Here is a 23,662-nt window from a genome sequence, read left to right as displayed (position 1 = left end):
GCGCTAGCACATAGTTTGACGCATAGATATTAATTGTGATTCCTTTCTCGTCTGTGTATGTTTTGGTCCATTTCTTTCCCCACAACACATTAAACAAAAAGCAAACGTTGGGAGCCAGCTTTTATTCAGCATTTTACAATAGTATTTGTTTATTTCCGCACGGAGGAAGCAGTAAAGTTTATTCCTGTTAAGGGAATTGGAGATGAAAAGTCAAGAATCAGTTGTTCTTAGCGTCTGCTAACAAAAACGTATCCTCTCCTCTCTTTTTTTTTTTCCACTCCTCTCCTCTCAGAACTGCATGTTGCTGGGAGGCAGAAAGAACACAGAAGTCCCACTGGAGGGTTATCTGGTGGCTCCTATTCAGAGAATCTGCAAGTACCCGTTGCTGCTCAGAGTGAGTATGTCCTCGTGCATGCCGCACACGCGTTACGGAGACACCACAACACCGATGTGCCACCTGTGCGGGGGCTCCTAATTCTTCTCTTTTTGTCCGCCGCCACCTAGTCATTAGTTAGGGCTGTCCCATCCCATTCACATCAACCTCCCCCTCGCTAATGAAACACCGGCCTCGTATTTCGACCCGTCTCTGCTTCGGTTCCCCGGCGCGGCGGCTTTGCAGGAATAACACAAGACCTATCACCACCGCCGCTCCCGCCCGGCCGCTCGTTCAGTCTCTTTGACCGGGCTCATGCATAAATGCACCTTCGATTTTTTGAAATGTTCCAAAGTGAAACTCGAGTGCAATGAAACACATTTTCAAAGGCGCGTTTGAGTCGCCGATCTGAGCCGTCCCGACTCATTTATCACGCTGCCATCTATTAATTCACCCGGGCGCTCTCTAAACAGCCACGTGCATGTGCACAGAGTTGTTATAATAATAATAATAATAAGGGGGGTAATCTGATGCTCTGCCATTTGAAGTCTTCCAGCTGCCAGGGTCTCCTCCTCTCCTGTGGAGCGACACAGATAGCCATCAGGGGCTGCAGATATATTCGGAGGGGTGTAAATCAGCCTCATAGTAGCTGACGTGCTGAAAAACCGTGTTCGGGGCTATGGACGCGGAGATTGCCATCGCTTCTGGTAGATTGTAGCATGCAGACATTTGCAGAGTTTTAACCACTAAACTGATCGGGGTGGAAAGTGAACTGGGTAGGAAACGCAATCTATTTTTCTTGCTAAGTTATTAATGTTCCGCACAGAGATTTTTCAGACAGATTCCCGCTGTGTCAGAGTGAACATGCTTCCCAGAACAAATGCGCGAATTGATATGTGGATGTGTGACCTTTCCGTCCCCAGGAGCTGCTGAAGAGGACCCCTAAGAAGCACAACGACTACGTGCTGGTGCAGGAGTCTCTGCAGGTGATGAAGGCTGTGTGCTCCAGCATCAACGAAGCCAAGAGACAGATGGAGAAGCTGGAGATCTTAGAGGAGTGGCAGTCCCACATCGAGGGCTGGGAGGTGGGCCACAACTTTTAACTGTTCCAGCTTTTTTTTTTTTACTTCTTTTTCGTCACCTGCAACCGAGCTTTCCCCGCCAAAGCTGAAAGTCATGACTTATTTAAAGCCACTTAATGCTGCGCAACAAGAATTCCAAGTGGCACGACTTTTGTAGCCCTTTAAGCTCTCCTGTGCTCTTGGGGAACAATGACTCGTATTCACAATGGCCAGATTCTTTCCTGCCCCGAATGAGACTGTAATTAAAGCCGTCACGCTTCGGGGTGACCAATCCGATCATCATCAGGTAGATTGCGCTGCGTTGGTGTGTCGGACTGGCTTCGGATTTTCTCCTCGGGTTCAAGGATGCCTTAACAAGCGGGTCAGTGGTCGTATTTCAAACGCAAATTGCCGGGATGTAATTGACCTGGCTTTGTGTAAAGAGGGCCTTAAGGCTTCCTGAACACGTGGAGACAAAGAGTCAGTGTTGACGCAGCCTCTGCGTTAGGTGGAGGCCGTAACTTAACAGAGCACGATAAGACTTCCTCGCATGTAACGGGGATGTTCTTGTTTTTCCTCTGTGTGTGTTGTTTTAGAGTCAAAGGCAACAACAGCGTTGATTAAGTATTACCAGGGCAGATTTTTAGTGTTTATGACAAAAAAAATCCCTTCTTTAATCCGTGTGCGTATAAACAGCCCATAAATAGATTGAGACGCGTTCTATTTAAATGTGATTCATTTAAAATACACAGAAAATAACCCCTAAGAATAGTGCAATCAGCATGAGGCTTAGTGCTGGGTGGGGTGACATCTTGTACCCGACGCACTCCTGGCTGTAGCCGCTCTGCGGTTTCCCCTCAGCTCTTTTATTAATTGTAAACATTAGCTCATTCTGGAGCTGGATCCTCCGACTGCTGCGCACCAGGCTCTGCAGCTCCAAATGAGATGGAACCAAGACGGAGAGAGGAAAATAGAGAGGGAACCGAGCGATGGCTGCATCTTGTTTTTCTGCGTGGGTTGCTTTAGGAATGACGGAGGGATGAGGAGTGTTCTTTTTTTTTTTTTTTTTTCCTCCCATTCCCGCTTCTCTGCACAGGATGATTGCTTGTTAGCGTTGACCTGCTCCACTGCTGGCCACCCCCGGGGCATCCTGGCAGGTTCACCTCGCGTGGGAGAGACGGGGCGATGGCCCGCGGTGGTCACCATGGCGACCACCTCCAGCTATTTGTCAAGCTGGTGATTGCCAGTTGGTTAGTGTTGCAAGTGTCAGCGTTTCGTTAGGAAACGTTAATTTTAGACCGAAAGGGTAGTAGTTTCCACTTCTTATTCCGTTCTCTTGTTTAATTTTGTATTCTTAAAATCTACTTGAGTCGTCGGCTCTGCTTGATTTGGCCTCTGTAGCTTCAAAACTTCTCTCATCTCTCCACATGATTGGTAGAAACCACTTCAGAGCTGAGTGTAGACTTGTCTAGTATACTTTTCCCTTAATTAATGGCATATCCTGCTTTGTCATTCCCAGGTCTTTACACTGTTCTCTAGTTGTTATGTCTGGCCGTTGTCTGGCTATAAAAATAGAGGGTTGAAATGTTGATGAATCAGATGATTGAGCGTTTAAAGGGCTGCTAAAGTTGTAGGCTGAATACACCCTTATGCAAAGCTTTGGGTTGGAACAGGATTAAATGAAGAAATTGTTGCGAAGGAAAAGATAAGTTAAAAGGCTGCGCAAAGTAAACTGGGTGGGCTCTCTTAAAAAGAAACATGAAAGTGGAAGTGTTGGTTCTTCCATTTTAGAAAACGCAGCTTTTATAGTCTGGGCCGGCGCGTTGTTGTTGCGATTGGCCCTCTTCGAGTGACCAGGACAAGCTGGCCTTTCTGCGTCTGGTGCTCACACGTTGGCTGCAGATTACTTTAACATCTGGTCATGGGCCCTGAAAGAGTGAGAGGCTTAAAAAAAAAAAAAAAAGTGTGAAGGAAGGAATAAAATAGGAACAGAGTAGGGGAAGGGAAGCAGAAGGGAAGGGAGGGGAAGAAGAATAAAAAGGGCGAGGAGAGAAAGAGGGGAAAAGCGGGGATAGGTCTTGGCCCGCTGATGTCTCCAGCAGGAGGAAATACTTAGCACATTTTCCGCCTCTGTGCGCATGGAGGTTATTTTTAGCTCTGGAGGGCTGATCAAACGTGGTACATAAATTCCCAGAGCAGGCAAGGTACGGGGGGAAAGACAGAACACTTTATCACTTGCAGCAGGAACCCCGACCAATATGGTGACCGGGAGCGACAGCGCAACACACAGCTCGACTGGACGGGATGTTGTTCTATAGACGCTATTAACGGCGGCGCGTTTTAAGGTCCCACAGCAATCTGCTCCGAGGAAGCAGAGAGTGTTTTCACAGACCCCTGAGAGAGGGAACAGGAAAGGCTGGGCGCTGTAATCCCTCCTCCCGCTCGGGTATCTGAATAGAAACGTGTATAGGAATAATTTGCGGCGGCGTGTTTTTTTGACGCTTTCTGCCGTAAATATATAACGCACGTTACATATCGCAGGTTGTACGTGTACGTCGCCCGCATCCTGTCATGTGCAATTTCTGCCCCGTTTGTCTTTGACCTTTTGCCTCCGTGTCCATTTCCAGGGCTCCAATATCACGGATACGTGCACAGAGATGCTAATGCAGGGCGTGCTGCTGAAGATCTCGGCTGGGAACATACAAGAGAGGATTTTCTTCTTGTTTGACAAGCTTCTGGTCTATTGCAAGAAGAAAAATAGGTATCTCGCCCTGTCATGAGCAGCAGACAAATTTAAATTCTCATTTGTGTGTGTGTTTGTGTTTTTTTCACAAGAGGGAATGAAAATATTGTTAATGCTAATTTTCCAGTTTGCCTTTTCGTCTGTACTCTTGGTGACCACAGGCTTTATAAATAATTCACGGTGCCAGTTGCTTTGCTGCAAGGAGCAATGCATTATGGGAAAAGTTGGTAACACAAAAAAATAAATAAAACAAAAATAAAACAGAGAAGGTGCACACAGCTGGGGGGGGGGCATTACTATAACTCGCATTTCTCGAGACATGTAGTTTTCCAAGTAGAAATTGAATTTCCTGTGGAAAAACAGTCAATAACGTAACATTTATTATGTCCAGTACAAGATGAATCAGGAAACTCTCGCTGATTGCCAGGTACTGTGTGTCCTGTGCAGGGAGAACACTTGATGAATAAGCGGTTCTGCATAAGAGCTACTTTGCTCCAGCTCACACTGAGCTACTGATACAGTTCCGCTATGTCCATTGTGTGTGTGCACGCATGTGTGTGTATGTGTGTGTTTTTGGCTGCCTTTATTTTGACCAGCTGCTGTACGTGCGCTGCATACAGCGGGACAGCAGGTTGTACTCTAAAAGCACATCCGATTGCTGGCTGAAATAAAGAGAAGGGAAGAAAGAAACTAAAAATGTGCTGACCCCTAAATTCAGTGCACTGCAAAAACAGTGTTACTAGAAAAAAGTAAAATATTCTTATATTCAATCATCTTGCGTTCTGTTTCTTTTCGTTTTGCTTGACAAAAAGTCTTAAAATAAGCACAAAGTTCTTGCCTCTGAGCAAAGTGTAAATTGTATTTGTTTGAAAAGAGTATTTTTTTGCTTTTTTGAAATTCCTTTTTTTGCAGTGTACCCACTCTAAATCAGATCTGTGTGCTTCCTCCTTTGTGTTGAAGGCGTTTAAAAAACAGCAAAACGTCCACCGAGGGTCCTCGCTACCTGTTCAGAGGAAGAATCAACACCGAGGTGATGGAGGTGGAAAACGTGGACGACGGAACAGGTGAGCGGTATTTATTTTGGGCTGCCTCCCCTTCTACACTTTTATTTTCTTAATTTTTTTATTTTTTATTTCAGTGATCTTTGGCGGTCGAAAAATACGCCGTAATAGCTACATAGGAAGGAAAGCTGACAGCTTGGCATGAGCTGGCGCCCAGCTGTGTGATTTTTTTTTTTTTTTTTTTTTTTATACTTGGATCGCTGATGGAAAAATAAGATTTACCTATAAACATTCTTCAGACATCTATAGTTACATGTGCTGCTGCTGCTGGTCCGTGGCGAACCCGTACACTTGTGTCTCTTGGCCTCACATAGCCGCTGATTATCATTTATATTTGTAGAAGCCATCATTTCCTTTCCAGCGGGCGTAGATGGGCAGTAATATTGGGTGTTTTTGGTGAGAGACGGATGGGTTTGGGTCTGGAGCGGGAGTGGGAGGATAAACACGCGAGGCAGGCGGTAGCGCAGCAACTTGTGGGTGTTCTGCACCACAGACGGGGAGATCTCAATCTAAAAATCCAGCGCAACAGGAGTTTTTTAACTCGGATTCCTACGTAATGAAAGTGCCACGGCTGCTTCCCAGGCGCACACTTGCTGCCTGAGGTCGAAGCACGCCCACGAGGGGTTCCATATAAAGGACACCACACTGTATATGCTTTTAGACATAATTGTAATTGATGATTGTAATGCTTTGCTTTTTTGTTACACCCTTAAAAGGATAAAATCTGAGGTCAGCTCTGGAGGCATTTGAAATGTTCCTTTAAGAAATGAAAATAATGATGGAGATTCAGTGAGCGGTCAAGAGTTCACTTCCATTTGGTGGAGGTTTTGACATTCCTTACATCTTTATGTTATGAGCGTGGGTAGTGGATGCTGAGAGGTCATCAGGTCTGTGAGTATTCTATGGCCTCTATGCGTTATATAATTCTGATGGATCGTCCCTTTTTCCCGCGCGTGTGTCCCCTCATTTATCTCATTAAAGAGGAATCAATGAACCACTCATTAGAACGACTATGAGGGACAGATTTACACCTTGGTAACATGGACCTGAGGCCAGTGTTTGGACTAAAAAATAGGTCTTCAACAGGGGGTCTGCAACCCCTAGGGGTTCGCAGTGGTACTGCACAATCTTTGGTTGATCTGACATTTTTTTAAACTTTTTTTAACAAGCTTAATATAGAACACATATAGTAGGTAGCGGGTCCCTACTTAATCTCTCCATCAGTTTGGGGATCCTTGGTCTGAAAAACGTTGAAGACCACTGGACTAAAAGATAGTACATCTTTATTCATCTTAATTCATGTTGAATATTTGCAACAGAAATATGTCAAAACAATAAAGTAAAGATATACAACATAAACAAATTCACCATGTCATTTTTGTCATTTTTTAAATTTAGTAATTTTTTGTTAAATGTCAACTACAAGTCTGTTAAAACTTGAGTTTGTTGTGAATTTAGATGCTGGATCAAACTAAAGTGCAATTTAGTCTGTCACTGTCTAAATTTCTACGTATTTAGTAAAATTATGTGGAAGCTACATTGCTGTAATTGACAGATTTATTCTCTCTCTAAATACATAAAAAAAGAAATAAGAAACTTAGTGCATCTCCCAGAAGCCAGAGTATTGAACATGCAACCAAAAACCTTTACACTGTTAACATCCAGTTGTGCTATGTGCGATCAAAAATAATGTGGTCAGAGCATCCAAAGACTCCACCTCCAATCTGAAAACCATCTTGAAGCAAGTTCTTTTCTTTTTTTTTTTTTTTTAAATTAGTCAGGGTAGTCATTTGCAGTTGTCCTGGTTGCCTTGGTGTCTTAAGTAGCTACATGCTCAGTTGACGTACTACTTGACAGGCTTATTTACTCTGGCTATTTGACATGCTAGCTAACGTTAGCTTATTAGTATATTTAGTATGAGGGCCACCCAATAGAAAAAAAAATTAGAGGAGGTAGATTTGTTTTTCATCATGCACTTTAAGAAAAAAGTTGAAATGTTGAGAAAAAAAGTCAAAATTCCCAGAAAAAAAGCCACAATTCTGGGAAATAAGTCAAAAGTAGAATGTAGACCTTTAAACCGGCAGTACCTATACGTATGGTACCGCCGGTTTAAAGGTCTACTTTAAACTTTTTTCGCGAATTATCGTCTTTCTTTTCGAAATTCCAACTTTTCCCTCAAATTTATATTTTGACTTTTTTCTCAAAATTTCAACTTTTTTCTCTTTTTTCTCTTTTTTCTGCCTCCTCTAATTTTTTTTTTGTTGTTGTTGTCATGGGTGGCCCCAATACTCTTCCGTAGAAATGAGCTTGTGTTTTATTTATTTATTTGTTTAGTTGAAAATGAACCAATGTTCATGAGGTCAATGTTTGGACTAAAAGTCAGTATGTATGAAACATTCATCAGAACATGTTGTCTATTCTCATCAACTTCCTGTTTCGATTTCTCCAACTCAAATTACTGGATTCTTGCCTCATGTCACAGCTGTGTTTAATGCGGTTACCCTTATTTACTGTGACCCGACCTCCCAATAACTCTGTTTACAGTGTCACGATCAGCACGTCCACCGATTGATAGCCCTCTCCTTCGAACATGGAGACGCACTCCGAGCGTAAACGGGTCAAAAAAGCCAAAAATCGAGTTGTTTCACCCCTCGCAAAAAAAGAAAGAATTTTATAAAAACTAGTGGAGTCATGACCGCCTCTGTCTGTGTGTGCTCTCCTCTTCCTCCTCCTCCTCCGCCTCGCAGCCGACTACCACAGCAGCGGGAACATAGTGAACAACGGCTGGAAGATCCACAACACGGCCAAGAACAAGTGGTTCGTCTGCATGGCCAAAACGCCAGAGGAGAAGCAGGAGTGGCTGGAGGCCATCATGAAAGAGAGGGAGCGGAGGAAAAGTAAGAAGACAGTTTGGTTTATAGGAATCTGGGCTGGGGTTCAGTCGGGGGAACTAATTTCCCTTTTCCATTTTCTTAACATGTGCGTTAAATTAACCGACAAAGATTATATGTTGTGTTTTGCAAGATTACTACAAACGATCAATAAAAAACTAATTGAATCAGAGTTAGATGTAATTAAGATGTGGGATTTGTGTTTAAGATGAGATGCGGTAGGTGAAAGCAGTTTTTTCACCCACTGATCAGTTTTGAGTTTTTTTTGCTATTTTGCTTCATTAACATGTCTTCTATGAAACTAGTTGTAAAAAATGCACATTTAGGTGTTCATTTCACTACACTTTAACAGTGTTGCACCTCCAATTTACTTTTCTATGCTCATCTCTTCCCCAGCATATGAGCTACTGTTGTGAAGCTCTTTTTCTCCTGCAGAAGTCTGTCAGGTCCAAATATTGTCATATCCTTTGTATTGGGAACCATTCATGAAAGTAGAAAGGCCAATCCGAAGCTTAACTCGCACTCTCATTGGTTGGTGTCGACTTCTGACAACGTGGTTCGTTCAAACGCGTCACGTGACCAGATATTTTTATGTTTATCTGCCAGGGACATTTAAAAATGCCGTGAAGTCTTCTCTAAGAAGAAAATTACAGCTCAAATTAGCAAGAAAAGTCAAAGAAAAGAAACGTGAAGGAGAGGAGAGGGGACGTCAGACTCAGCTGAGTTCATCCGTAGTAGAGTAGATTTGGTTTTGGTTTCCAATAAAAATATACAGGATTTTGTAATGTAAAACTTTAATGGCTGTTTTCTCAAAATGAGTTTTTCTGCTACTCTGAGCCTGAAATCTACACTTCAGTAGCACTTACACAAACCAATCCTTCCAGATTTATTCCTAACTACATTCTGCAGGTATTTCCAGAGGGGATTTTTTCATATATCATTTAGAGCCTGATGTATATAACATTTTACTCCTAAAAACATGGCAAAAATATGTATTTTTTGAACTGTTGACAGTATTTTGTGATGTATGGAGTGATAAAAAGAGATATCAAAAAGTCCTTCTGTAAATACCTGCAAATTAGAGCATATATTAGGTAGATAACTCCTCATTTGCATGTTTAAATATAAATTCACAGAAAATACAAAAAAATATTGTATTTATGTAAATAATCTGGAGAACTTTCATGATGATTTATATTACTTAAAATTTTTACCCTATTCACCTGTAGTCGTCTTAAAACTTAAAGACATTTTAAGTTGTTCAAGCAGAAAACACGTGGACGACACAGTTTATTTTTTTCAGATATTTGCACACAATAAACTTTCCATAATGCCATTAACATCAACCCTGCCTAAGACCATTAACCCAGACACTGATAATTATCATGCTAAATTAGGAGACATTAACCTTCTCCAGCTAATGTCGCGTTTAGTCTAGTGATCCCGTGATATTGAGAAGTTATTTGCCCCCTTAGGCCTGACGCTCGGCATGGAGCAGGATACGTGGGTGATGGTGTCAGAGAAGGGTGAGAAGCTCTACCACCTCATGACCAAGGGTAACCTCATTAAGGACCGGAAACGCAAGCTCACCACCTTCCCCAAGTGCTTCCTGGGAAGGTAAGACACTCCACCCAATCCCCACAACCCCGCTGCTGATCTTGACACTTTTTTGCCTCATCCGGTGAGAAAACAGTTGTGTTTTCAGACCTTGCGGTTTTCTGTCACAGTCAGTGTAAGCTCTGGAACTGCGAGGGAAGGAGGAAGGAGGAAGGAGGAGTGCCAAAGTGGATGACTGTGCCGTGAACTTTTGAAGTATCTACATTCAGTGCGTTGATCCTTCAGAGATTTGCAGCTCTTTGTGTTTAATTTAAAGCAGGTAGTGGGGGGGCTTGTACAGTTTTGAAGTGCGGATTACACAGATGACTTGTGTAATAAAGACGCGTTTCTTCACCCGAGCTTTCATTCTTGAATTGGCGAGTATTTCTATAGACAGCTGGGGGAGGAAGAAAGCGGTGGCTCTGTTTTTTTTGTTCAGGAGGCTCCGTGTTGTGTATATCTGCTGCCTCAGTCATGGGAAAATCAAATCCAGACAGATTTAGCCTATGAATCTTATTTAAGGATTATTGGTGTAGTGTCTGGGGATGGATCGGCCATTGAACGCCAGTCATAAATCACCGGGTGATATCCCTGTGCGGCACGGCTCACTGCTAGCTTTCTTCCTTGCCCATGTTAGATTACAGTAAGCTCTCCGCTGAGGAATCCATGAGGTAACTACTGTAGACGGTCCATTATACCAGAGTGCAGCTGTGTGTGTGTGTCTTACTCTGTGTTGTCATTTGTTTATGCCTTTCAATTTCATAGTGAAGTCAGTCAACTTTCCCTGTAACCCAAACACCTTTTATTAGATACACCTTGCTAGTAAAAGGTTGGACCCCCTTTTACCTTCAGAACTGCCTTACTTCTTGGTGGCATACGTTCAACAAGGTGTTGGAAACATTTCTCAGAGATTTAGGTCCATATTGACATGATAGCATCACACAGTTGCTGCAGATTTGTCGGCTGCACATCTATGATGAGAATCTCCCGTTCCACCACATCCCAAAGGTGAAATATTGGATTGAGATCTGGTGACTGTGGAGGCCATTGGAGTACAGTGAACTCATTGTCATGTTCTAGAAACCAGTTTGAGATGATATGAGCTTTGTGACATGGTGCATTATCCTGCTGGAAGTAGCCGTCAGAAGATGGTCCACTGTGGTCATAAAGGGATGGACATGGTCAGCAACAATACTCAGGTAGACTGTGGCATTTAAACCATGGTCAGTTTGTACTATAGGGCCCAAAGTGTGCCAAGAAAATACCCCCACACCATCACACCACCACCACCAGCCTGAACCGTTGATACAAGGCAGGATGGATCCATGCTCTCATGTTGACTCTGCCATCCGAATGTCGCAGCTGAAATCGAGACTCGTCAGACCAGGCAACGTTTTTCCAATCTTCTATTGTCCAGTGTTGGTGAATCTGTGTGAACTGTAGTCTCAGTTTCCTGTTCTTAGCTGACAGGAGTGGCCCCCAGTGTGGTCGTCTGCTGCTGTAGCCCATCTTCTTCAGGGTTGAACGTGTTGTGCGTTCAGAGATGGTATTCTGCATTCCTTGGTTGTAACCAGTGGTTGTTTGAGTTACTGTTGCCTTTCTATCATCTCCAACCAGTCTTCACATTCTCCTCTGATCTCTCGCAACAACAAGGCATTTTCCTCCAGACAATGGTTGTGGGTGAAAATCCCAGCAGATCAGCAGTTTCTGAAATACACAGTTTAGCACCAACAACCATACCACGTTCAAAGTCACTTATATCCCCTTTCTTCCCCATTCTGATGCTTGGTTTGAATTTCAGCAAGTTGTCTTGCCTTAATGCATTAATTACAGCCATGGGATTGGCTGATTAGCTATTTGTGTTAACAAGGAAATGAACAGGTGTACCTAATAAAGTGGCGAGTGTATTTCCATATATATCCTGCATTTGCTGATGGGTGAAAATACTGGTTTTGCGTAAAATCCCATCCTGGGGTTGTTTTAAGTGAGTTGACGCACTCGTTTCATCCATTTGCTTTCATCATGCAAGGTTACTTGGTGTCATATTGTCACTTTGCCAGGTTTTCTTTAAAATCAATGAGTAAAAGTTTACGCTGGAGCTGGTTTTAATACTGTCTGGCAGTCTACCTCAAAATCAGATCATTCGTGGGCGCAGCCTGAAACTCCAATCTGCTCTTGTCGGCGGGTTCTCTGCTGTATTACCAATCAAAACCACCTGATTCTTAATCTTGGGATATTCTTTTCATTGAGCCGCAAACATTTTCTCCAGACATCATGATGGGATATTGCACCTGCTGCTCTCCTAATCTTGGTCGGCAATGAAACGTACATTCTTAATTCTTTTATCCCTTCCCCTCATAAATCATTAAGGGGTCCATCCCACACTGTAAGCCAATGTGTGGAGCAGACACTGTGAAGCTGAGACAGTAATAAAGCTGCATCACATCTGGCTGCAACCAAAGATCTTGAAAATGAAAATCGTATGTGATGGCCCAAAGTCTTTATTTTTTTTCTTTTTCTAATAGCGTGATGACACTACGTAATAAAAAGAGTTCGAAATAAAGTATTACAGAATATTTTCACAAGACAGTCTTGATTCACTGTTGTTTAAACTGCGCTCCTACTTTGACTTTTGAAATCCTGTAACAGATTTGCCTTGTAAACACCACGTCATTTCAGAATGACCCATGTTTTCCATTTGTTTAAAGTTTTTAGAGATTTTTTGACTTGTAATGATCACACTGAAAATCTTCTGAACTTAAATAGTCATCTCAGAACGTCTGTTATTTTTACAGGCTGATGGAGGGGGAGGGGGGGGGGACAAACGCAACCAAAAAGTCCAATTGGACATAGTTGTGGCTAAGTTACATTGCATGGCGGTTTGGAATGAGGAGTTACTTTCTCCTTTGGTCCACTCAGACAACACTAGATCCTTTGTGGTCTGGAGAAGGAATGGATCTGTCAGCTGAAAAGATTAAAAGGATCTAAGGGTAGACCTATGTGGTCATCGTGTTTAGTCTAAAGAGATCATATGGTGAGAAAGCAGATCAGGGAAGCTCCCTTTGGAACCCTATCCCTCTAAATGCAATTTCACCAACACCTGGGTGACCACTAGCCTGTACATCTGTACTTCCCCTGTCTGCAATGATCTTGGAGATGATTACATGTAGGCGTAATTGGTGAATGGGAACCAGCATCATATGTCTTTGATGAAAACCACATTGCCTATGGCTTCAACTCAGCCCACTCCCTCCATTGTGAAATGCTTTGCCTTTATTCTCTTTCCACGCCTCCTCTGTTTCTTTTTGACTTTACTTTTTGAGGCTGACGGCTATTTCTGGGTCTGGAACTCCTCCCCTTCCAATGGCACAATCTCATTTGTGGTTTGTTCCCTGCAACAGTGTAATTCATCAAAGAAAATGTGTTTGACAACCACCTAGCCAGATGTTATCATCCTGTTTTAGACATGAAACAAACAGAAAAGCAAAAGAGTGTCGGTGTGTTCTACATATGAAAAACACTTGCGTGTTCTTGTTGTGACAAATGTTGATGAACTTGATTTTACATCCCATAGAAAGTGAAGCTTTTGTCACTTTTTTGTTGTTTCTCTGAATGCATCTTTAGATCCATCCAAATACTGTGCATACCGAAAAAGCTGTCCACCATGCACATAGTGAGAAATATTTTAACCTCCTTAGATCCCCCACGTCCTCATATGGGGACATTAAATTTTCGGCTTTATTGTAGCTGATTCTGCTTCATTTAAACCCGTTGTCCTCATTAGTGGATGCTTTAGTCTGCCCTGTAGTGGTAGCAAAGGGTCAATACACTAATTCTGTAAAAATGATGTACATTTCATCGGATTCATTCAACAGACGAGGCTAAATTTTACGATTGAAACTTGTATATCCTTATTATCGCTTCTAGTTTGATATGACGCGCAGATGTAACAAATATCATCAACAGCAACAAGCTACAACGTTGCTGTTTAGCAAGTACTCGTTTGAGGACGTTGGGACTTCATTGTTCACAATTCTGTCGTTGCTCAGCCATGTTCAGGTATTAACATGAACTGTTTTAGATTTTGTCACACATCGAGTGACTTTAGTATAATATAAATAATTAATAATCCCAGTGTCCACATATGAGGACATTTACTTCCTGTTCAAAAATGATGCTTAGTTTTTATATGTCTTAGGTCCTGCTGATCCCAAATAAATACCTTGGAGAAATTAAAAATGAATACCGAATAAATATCAGGAGGTTAACAAAATATGCTTCTTTGATGTTTTGCTTAGAGTTAAATAAGAAAACTGTTACTGAAGCCACAACCAGAAAGCAGACAGCTCAGTTTTCCATGAATGTCAAAACCTTTATTTATCAGCACCTCAGAGGCTCATGAATTAATACATATATCTAAAACCAACTCCTTATTAGTTTCATTTTACACTTCAGCTTTTGTACAGATTAACAAATATGAAGCAGCATAGCAGGCTGCCAGGCTAGCTGTTTCCCATCTTTGTGCTGAGCTAAGCTAATCGCTGTTAGTTGTAACTTCTCTTTTAACGCTGCCTTCAAATGGAACTTGTGAGCTTGTGGTTATGACATAGAAAGTTGTGTACACAAAGTGCTTGACATTCAAGTGGTAGCATCGAAGGTAAACCATGACAACACCTATCAACTGTTAGCACCTACTAGCTAGCAACTCTAGTTTAGCAGGCTAATGACCAAAATGAAGGATTTGCAGAAGCACAATGAAAGGATGAAGCTTTTTTACACATAGCCTATTATACAGTATGACTAAATTACAATATAAAGTTCTTGCTTCATTTTCAACTAAAAAAAACAACTCATAAACTGAATACTGTGGAGAAATACACCGCGAGGGGAACTCACACGTTTCTCATTTTCCGATGTAGTCAGAAGAGCTCAAACAAAAGCACAAATACAGAAATCTTATTTGCGAAATGGCAAAAGACTAAAGATGTGAAGGACACATGCACTTCTTTCTACTGCTTGAAACGGTTTACTGCTTGTAGCCGTGAGACCATTAAAACTCCAGAGTCTGTCCTTTCACTGTGTTTTTCCCTCTATGGTTAAGACACAGGGGCTGACAAATTGACATTGTTATAGGCTTGTGTTTTTCCCCTGTGGCCTGTTTTGGAGAGAAAAGACGTCAAGGATCAGTGGTTAAAGAGTGTTGGAGGTGGGGTGTTTGGTCAGTTTCCTTGAAAACTTTTTTTTTTTTTAATTCTCCCGTTGACACCAGGCCGCCTCCATCGTGGAGGAAGTGCGTTCCACAGGAATCCAACGGCGCTGCTGGCCGTGTTTGTTTGGCTTTTGTGGAGAGACGGGACATCGAGGATGTAATCAGACAGACTGCTGCTGCTGCTCACTGTTATCCATGTTCAATCTCTTTAGTTTGTCCTCGTAGTCTCTCACCAAATTACAGAGAATTATCCCATTTAGCTCATTTGGGTCGTTTGAACATCAAGATGCTGCGTTTGTTGGATCCGTGCTCGGTTTGTTTCCTCATTCCAGTAGTAAATGAAGCTGAGCAAAAAAAAAAATTCTTGCAATTTCCATCAAGGCAGTCCAAGGATTCGGATAAATCCTTTGTATTTTTTAGTGTTTTAGTGTTTGTCTGAAATAAATAAAGTTAAACCAGACAAAACACAAGAGCTAAAGCCTGCTGGTTGGCGGGCCCCCAACAGTAAATAAATCATCCCTCTTTGGCCGTATAGTGTTTGTTGTCATAGTCACACGATTTAGAGTAAATGTTGTTCATATAAAGTCATAAAAGCTGACTCTTCTCTAGTGTTCCCTTTTTTTACACATTACCAAGGTTAATTGAAAGCTCTCTCCACGGTTCATTGCGCTTTATTAAGGGATAGGATTACCCCGTTGTGTGGATTTGTGTCGTCTGTGACGAGTGCTGTGTTGTTTGTGTTCCCTCCAGCGAGTTTGTGTCCTGGCTGATGGAAATTGGCGAGACGGACAACCCGGAGGAAGGCGTTCACCTGGGTCAGGCGCTGCTGGAGAATGGCATCATCCACCATGGTTAGTCCCCAATTTATTTCCCCTTTATTTATGTTCTCCCACTCAGACCTGCTCTATCATCCTTGGCCGTCCCACATCAAGACACGCGTTCATTTACTTGGTGCTGAACGCTGAAGAAGTGCATGAAAATGCCTGCCAGTGCCTGTCCTAACCTCTTGCAATGTCCAAAGAATGTTCATTATTCACGAGTTTCACAGTGCTTTCACTCCTTGGCTGAAGCGTACGGTGTGGATACTGCCGACTTATTTATGTATATCTTAGTAGCTGTCCTTTTCAAATAGTCCCTTGACACAATGTTTGGGTAAAGGATGAGAAATATGAATCACTCCATGCCTTTCTGTTTCTGTTCTGTGGCTTTGGGTAACAAATGTTCTCAGGCGCACGAGGCTTAAGCCGGCTAACGCTGTGCATTGAGACTTAATGGTGCATACTGCTCCGCGTGTACTTTTTTTTTTTTTTTCCTCAAAAGAGTAGGGCCCCAAGTCAAGTTGTATCTTAAATCACTCAGGGGCGCTTTATTGCTTCCTCTCTGAGAAATGAGATTGGGCTTTAGAGCCGTTCCTGACAGGGAGGAATAACTCCGAAGTCCCACTGTGCTCTGTCACAGTGCGGTTAGGAGTCCCCATGTGAAAAACGATAGAATATCTTTTCATAAAAAAAAAAAAAACTTTAATGGAACCTGCACGGCTGCAGCCAAGAATACGGAGCCAACTGTTATTACTGCTCCGAGGGTCCGCAGCAAAGCCCCTCAAAACAAGCTGAGCACAGTGAGTATTATCTGTGACTACTTTGTATGAGGGCTGAGTTTCTTGTTTCTCCATGCAGCTCTGCTTTGCTCGACATGATTTTCAAACCTCTCTAAAGCGTGATGAATAATGCTCCCTTGAGGTTTCTTTCATTTTCTTTCATTAATGCTTTGAAATGATTTATTTTTTTTCCTCCTTTTAGTCACAGACAAGCACCAGTTCAAACCTGAGCCTGTTCTGTACCGCTTCCGCTACGATGACGGCACCTACCACCCCAGAAGTGACATGCACGACGTGATATCCAAGGTAAAGTAGAGGCTAGTCAAATTAAAGTCCAATTTTACGCGCACGTTGGTGAAATAACAAAACTTACCTCCTCTGTCTTTCCTAGGGCGTTCGTCTGTTCTGCCGTCTTCACAGCCTCTTCACTCCTGTCATCAGGTAAGCGGCCATTTTCTCGTCCAACCCGCTGCAGTGCAATCAGGTGGGGGCTCCAGAAGCCTTTTTTGCGCCTAAAAATAAACCTGCCGCAAAATAAACCAGAATGCAGGAGAGAAATATCCCGGTGACCTATGAGCTCATTGTTTTTAAAGAGACTTGTGAGGAGTTGGCACAGATGTGGTGATGGAGTGCAGCAGCTCCTGCGGGTGATTGAGGATGGCAGGTTTTATCTGCCCCGGTCCCAAAACACAGATGCGCCGAAAGGGGATGGAGTCTATCAGATGTTAAGCGGCTTGGGTGCCTGTTGGACGCGCATAAAAAAAAGCTAACATGGTGATGAATCTCTCTTGGTGCCGGTGGGATTATAGCCTGTTGGAAAATGTTGGCGTGGTAAACAATGTGTGGAGTGTGGAAGAAATTAAATATGTAGTAGATTTTTTTACTGAGGATTAGTACTTTTAAAAAAAACAGTCCTGTTCCAGGTCTTCTTACTAGCTTTTCCTTGAGCTTTTAATGCCATCAATTGCTATTCAGCACCATGAAAGCTGCTCTTGATTGTGGTCAGGTCTTAACTTAAAGCCAACTGAGAATTCTTATAAAAAGGGTTATTCTCCATGAAGAAAACTGGATGTTATGCACACAGCTTTTGTACCTTTCCTCATATCTAACTTCAAAGCTACAGGTGTTTTTTCCTCCATTTCATATCTCTGTGTGTTACATGACTCATTCCTCTCAGCTAGAAATGTCCTAATTTCACAGTGGGCATTCAGTCACAACAAATGAGTCTTACACACTTCACAGAGAGCAAGTGTAAGTACAGTACAGAATCCACAGTTTCTTTGTAAGTGGTGGAGGTAGAGCAGAGTGCTGTGTTAATCAAACAAAAAACGAGAGTGGATCATCGGATGCACCTCCGCCTGGCTCCACTCTGGGACCATACTGCCCAGACTCTGGTTTCAAAACGCAAGATGGTGCCACCTATGGCTCGGCGGTATGACCAAGTATGACACAGTATTTTTCTAAATTCTGATGGTATCACTTATTTTAATTTTTTTTTTTTGCATGCATAATGACGACAACATTTTCTACCAGTTGAAAGAGTAATTAATGCAGTAGATTGACTAAGGACGGACTATTTTACCGTGATGTTGAGTAAATTCAGGTTTCCATGGCCCCGTGTTAGCGCTGCCCACCGATGTGGAAATCTGGGGACATTTACAGCTCGGAGATGAAATAAATAAATAAATGTTACCAAGATGAAATAAAGAAACAGACAGGGACAGTTACGGTTTCATTTATTTAAGCATATTTAAACTGCTATGTCTGTAACATCAATAGCAGCTCGACCGACTACCATAATAATTGTAGTCTGCGCTCATAAAAAGCTAAAATTTGGGACATTTTTGGAGACAGCTTTAGTCAGGGGGCAGGTCATCCAAAACAGGGACTGTCCCCAGAAGTCAGGGATTTCTGTTCACCTAAAAGTGACTTTTTTTTGGCACAAGTCCTCTCATTCTGCCATGTTTTTCGGACCTTTCCAACTTCACCACGCCTCCCAGTGATGCAAACGCACCATGCATGTTTGGAAGCGCTACATTACAAATGGTCCACTTTGAAACAGTGTCTTGCATATAGCGGTCCAGCTTTAGTGCCAGTCGTATTACCTGGAAAAAAGAATGATTCCCCAATGTAAAGAAGTGGGGGAGCATCGTCCATATTTATATACAGTCTATGTGCAAAACAGTCCTTTGGATTTATGAGAAGTTTTCTGAAACTTTTGGTAAAAGTGACTTATAATTGGTAAGATTTGTCAAAAGAAGAAAACATTTCAGCATTTCTTGCTAATGTGTAATGAAACATCTCTGAGGGAGTAATTTACCAGCCCGCTTTGGTTTTCTAAATTCCCAGTAGCCTCTGTGCTCACTGTTGCTGTGTTGCACCGCAGAGCCACCACATCAAGGTTGGCTGTTAATGCTTGGGTTTCAAATGGCCTGAAGAAAAGCTTTAATTTCACACCTATGAATCTGTGCCATATCTAGAGGGCGGTCACGCCGATCCTTCATGCAGAAGCGACTGTGTGTTTCCATTCCATCCATCTGTTTAAAAGCCTAATGGGTCATTTTTTTTGTATCTTTGTGGCATCAGCATTCAATCCACTGGTGTTTGTGTCGCAGCCAAACCTCTTGCTGTAATAACTCTTGATGGTGTATTGGAGTTGTGTGTGTTCCTAGCCAGCATATCTGTGCAGTGTGTTCTCACTGAGAGCCTGGTACAATGCATCACAGGGCCTGGGAATGCCAGAGTTTAATTGGAGCAACCAGCCCCTGCCTAATTAGGTGGAATTTCCTGGCAGAGCGAGAGCGAGCTAAGCAGGGGGGGTGGGGGGGGGCATAAATTACGCACCCCGATGCAGCTTCCACCTTAAGCCCCTGCTCTCTGCAAATGCAACATGTGAATTCATTCATTCCAGAGGGTCTTGATACACATATTGTATAAGTGTAGGAGAATTCTTAAATATGCGCGAAGAGGAGCTGCAAAACTACACAAAGCTGCGAAGGAGACTTGTTAATCTTCTTCATATAGACGGGGAAACAAAATGACATTTTAACATCTGAAATGTTGACTTCATTATGCTAATGAACCCAGGAGAAAGTTAGTATTTATGGATGTGGAGCTCTGCACCCGAGGAATTCATCACGACTGAGGGATTAAAGTTTAAACTGCATCCTCAGGATAATTAATTCCAACGAGGGGTTTGAAAATACAACAGTTGCCTTCATCCCCACTCGCTAAAATGTCAAGGCAAACTTTTCCTCTTTGGGCAGCGAGTTAAAAACCACCTCTTTGACCTTTCCCACTGTTGCTCCTCAAACTGCTGTTTCCTCATCTCCGACATATGGCTGCCCACTGGACCGCTGTTTACGCCCCATTTTTCACTCTGACAGCCTCACTTTGCCCCAGCCACCAAAGCCCCAATCTTCCTGGCTCCGGAGTCACATTTGGGAGAGACGCAGGGTACATCTCACTCCTTCTTGTGGGTTTGTGCGCGGTGCAGTGCGGCGTCGCGCCCGCCCCGTTAATGCCGTCCTCGTCAGAGGCGAACACAGGATGTGAAATGCAGTTATGTAACAAGAGTGTTTCGTCGCGGAGGAAGCGGGGCGGCGTTCGGCCCTCTCATGCTCGGCTTTCTGAAGAGCACCAGACAGCAGCTGAGACCGGACTTGGCCCGCTCGCCTGAACTCTGAGTGTTAGCGAGGCTAAGGGGTTTGCGTGTGCATGTGCGCGTCTGACTGAGTGTTTGCATGTGGTGGAAGCGGTGGAGTGGTGTAAGTCACGGTGGTTCAGGACTTTCCCGGCCCTCGCAGCTCAGCCCCTGCGCGTCCCCCGGGGGAGGCCCCCGTGTTCGTGGGAAAGTCACGGCTCCATTTCAAACAACATTCTCGGGGTCTGGCAAAGTCTGGGCGGCTGTGTGGGGATAACGCCGTCAAAAAAAAATAAATAAAAGCAGCGGCGCTTTTACTGACGTGGGGGCGCCCCCGGGGGCCAGACGCTGCTGGGGCTGTTAACAGCGTTTGCTCGGAGGAATGCCGTCAGAAACCCGATAAGATTTATGACACAACTGCCAGAGTTTGAAAAGTGTCTGCACTTTGCTGACAGATGCAATTATAAGTTCTCCTTTAGCTTTTTAATAGACCAAACAATTACTGCTCTACATGTGTCTGAGTTTATTGCACTTAAAGCAAGTAGTAAAATGAAACCTTTCTCTTCTTTAAACTGTTCTCTTCTTCTAGGGATAAGGACTATCACCTGCGGACCTACAAATCAGTGGTCATGGCTAACAAGCTGATAGACTGGCTTATAGCACAGGTAAGGCCTGACATCAATGTTCATCTTTAAAGATTTTGTTGTCTAAATTCTTCCAAGGAAACTGTAAACCGTGGAAGAAAAAAAATGAATGTTTCTGTTTTGCACGTGCAAAGAACCGAATGTAGCCATATGTATCTGATTTCACAGCAATGTTCATTACACAAGTTTGATTTTCATACTCCGCCATGCTGACATATTCATATTTATACTGTTAGCAAACTGCTAATCCGCGGCATGTTCTGAATCATGAATTGGAAACACGTCCGCGAGCCCCTTTTTTTTGAGACGTATGGAAGTCGGTGCAGGAAAGAGAGGAAGATGGAAGTAGCTGTAGCCATAACAGGTCAGTCGCTCCAAATGCGCGCCAGAGGACTGAAGCCGTCGAGGAGAAGGAGCCGAGGGGAAAGGGGGAAAAGGCGGGATCGATTGTGCAGCTAAGCCTTATTGAGTTTGACGGGAAGCTTTGAGGTTGACAGATTGATGCTCGTGTGCAGGATGACAACAAAGAAGTGAAACGTATATGGCGACCGCCACAAAATCAGTGGCAGACATCACGCGCTTGTGTCTGCATATGTATCTCCTTGACCCAGGCCGCTGCCTCCTGCTCCTTCAGTGGAACTCCTAAGAGATAAAGATAGAGCATGGAGTGGCTCCGCTGGCCTCGGGGCTTTTGGATGCAGGAACAAAGGACGGGTGTGACTGTGGCATTTCGACTTCTGTCTAAACACACAATGTCCTTTGTTCTCTCCCTGCTTCATTTTTTGTCATCCCCTTTTGCCTTTTTTCCCTCGACTCCTTCACTTTGTCCACTCTTTTTTAATATTTCGCCCTGAATCTGCCTTGTTTTCTCTTGTCTTCTGGTGCAGGGGGATTGCAGGACGAGAGAGGAGGCGCTGATCTTGGGGGTGGAGCTGTGCGACAATGGCTTCATGCATCACGGTACGGCACTTTTCCCCTGCTGAGGATTTCAACAGAGTTCTGATCCGGCTAAAGCACGCAATCCTCTCTATCACTGACTAAATAGAAGCTGAATGCTTTGGAGGAACGGAGCACAGGGCGTCTGGCATTTAGCATCCTGTCGTGGAACACAACCACTCTTGTTCTCGCTCCGCTTCTACTTATAATCCCTTTGACGGGCTGGACAGGAATAGAACTTACTTCCAATTCGTTAAATAATTTTCCGTGTTTACTGTGTTCATTATCTCCGTGCATACTTGTGCCTTTGGTGTGCAAGTGCTCGGTGCATGCATGGTTTGCTTTAGCTCTGAGAGTTTGGCAGATAACATAAGGATGTTTGTCAGCCCTAAGTGCAAAATGGACAGTAGCCATGGTTACAGTTTGTTTATGAGAGCCTGATTTGTTTTTAACTCCACACGTCCCTCGTGCCAAGGTCCACATCATACACGCTACAGCATGAGTCACGGCGTGTCTCCGCGTAGCCCCATGATGTAACTGCTCCGAGCTGCCCGCAGTTCAGGCCTCACACTACAAATTACCAGCACATCTATAGAACATAACAGCCCCTGCCATCAAACTTCCCTTTTTCGCTGCCACAGAACTGCGGGGTAATTTTACCATTCGTGCCTGTGAGTTATTTGGCCTCGCGACGCAGCTATTAAAACTATTGGCGCTATATCTGATCTTTACGGGGGGGGGGGGGGGGGGAGAAGTGAGGGAATGTTAGAATGAAACTCTGTTGTTCCCCTCAGGGCTTTTTTAAATTTTTTTATTTCGCACTTTTTGGAGTCTTGGTGGATGCTGATGCTGAAAGAGAGAAAGCAAATTGGATATTGTGTTGAGGTTTGGGAACGCTCCATTTGGCATGTGACACTGTTGCAGTCACACTTAGAAGAAAATTATTAGCCCTAATGCAAAATGAGTTATTGCTGTATTTAAGTTTCTGCTTCTGCACCTTTGTGCCATATGTTTTTAAGTCTTTCCTCTTAAATTTAAAGTAAAAACACACTGTTAAATTCACATCCTGTTGTCTTATGACCCCCCCCCCCCAGTTTTGGAGAAGAGTGAATTCAAGGACGAGCCTCTGCTGTTTCGTTTCTTCGCCGACGAGGAGATGGAAGGTTCCAACACCAAACACAAACCAATGAAGCACGACCTGAAAATAGTGGAAAATGTCATCTCCAAATCTCTCCTGGTGAGTGCCGACCCCCCCCCCATCCCGCGGCTCATCGATCCGTTAACTCCCAGCCTGTGTAATGTGGTGTAATATGCTAAGACTTGCTATAATTTTGCCACAAACCGGAGCGAACAGAAAGTGCAGCAAATTAGTATGACGCACGCAGCTGTGAGGAATGAAAGTAGTAACGCTGCGAAAAGTCCATTTAATACCTGAGTAAGCAGGAAAAACATTTTTTTCAAAGCAAGTAGTGCTATGACTGCCGTCTCTCTCTGAGCCACTATCTTCTTCTGCTGTGTGTGTTTGTGTTTGTGCTCTGTGAAAATGTCTTGGTCTGCCGGCTTGAGATTTTGCTGATGTGAGACATATTGCTGTCCAGATAAGACCCAGCGATGGAGGCTACGGCTTTACCCTGGAAGAAAGAAACCGAGTCCCAATCATCAAATCCGTGGAGAAGGGCTCCCCAGCTGAGGTGAGAACACAAACGCACACTCATATCATCTAGAAAGAAGTTTTTTTTGTACTTTTGTGATATTATAGGACAGTTTGTAAGTGATGGGACGACATTCAGCAAAGTAACACACCTACCCCTAATTTTCTAGGCTTGTCCGTCCACTGGAGGATTTCAGATTAACGGCAATTGTCATGATCTCCGTCGCCTGTTACATGTAATTACGTTTCTAGAGAGT

General features: G+C 43.4%; 1 protein-coding gene across 2 annotated transcripts in view; it reads left to right on the top strand.

The window, feature by feature from the left end:
* prex2 (phosphatidylinositol-3,4,5-trisphosphate-dependent Rac exchange factor 2) overlaps nt 1–23,662 on the top strand; it is a 94,315-nt gene that overhangs the window by 20,757 nt on the left and 49,896 nt on the right. Inside the window, exons 5-17 of one of the 2 annotated variants that reach the window (XM_047567874.1) lie at nt 293–394; nt 1,297–1,458; nt 4,062–4,195; nt 5,138–5,241; nt 7,986–8,135; nt 9,605–9,746; nt 15,685–15,785; nt 16,734–16,837; nt 16,923–16,972; nt 20,764–20,839; nt 21,706–21,778; nt 22,849–22,991; nt 23,353–23,445. In XM_047567874.1, coding sequence (XP_047423830.1) covers nt 293–394; nt 1,297–1,458; nt 4,062–4,195; nt 5,138–5,241; nt 7,986–8,135; nt 9,605–9,746; nt 15,685–15,785; nt 16,734–16,837; nt 16,923–16,972; nt 20,764–20,839; nt 21,706–21,778; nt 22,849–22,991; nt 23,353–23,445 — 1,434 coding nt within the window. Of the gene's footprint in view, nt 1–292; nt 395–1,296; nt 1,459–2,886; nt 3,881–4,061; nt 4,196–5,137; nt 5,242–7,985; nt 8,136–9,604; nt 9,747–15,684; nt 15,786–16,733; nt 16,838–16,922; nt 16,973–20,763; nt 20,840–21,705; nt 21,779–22,848; nt 22,992–23,352; nt 23,446–23,662 lie in introns of those variants that run through there. The other variant, XM_047567875.1, reaches the window with a different exon arrangement.

Source organism: Mugil cephalus, chromosome 18 (assembly GCF_022458985.1).
Source record: "Mugil cephalus isolate CIBA_MC_2020 chromosome 18, CIBA_Mcephalus_1.1, whole genome shotgun sequence".
Taxonomy (NCBI): Eukaryota; Metazoa; Chordata; class Actinopteri; order Mugiliformes; family Mugilidae; genus Mugil; species Mugil cephalus.
The sequence above is the reverse complement of the archived record's forward strand: the minus strand, read 5'-3'. Positions and strand labels throughout refer to the sequence as shown.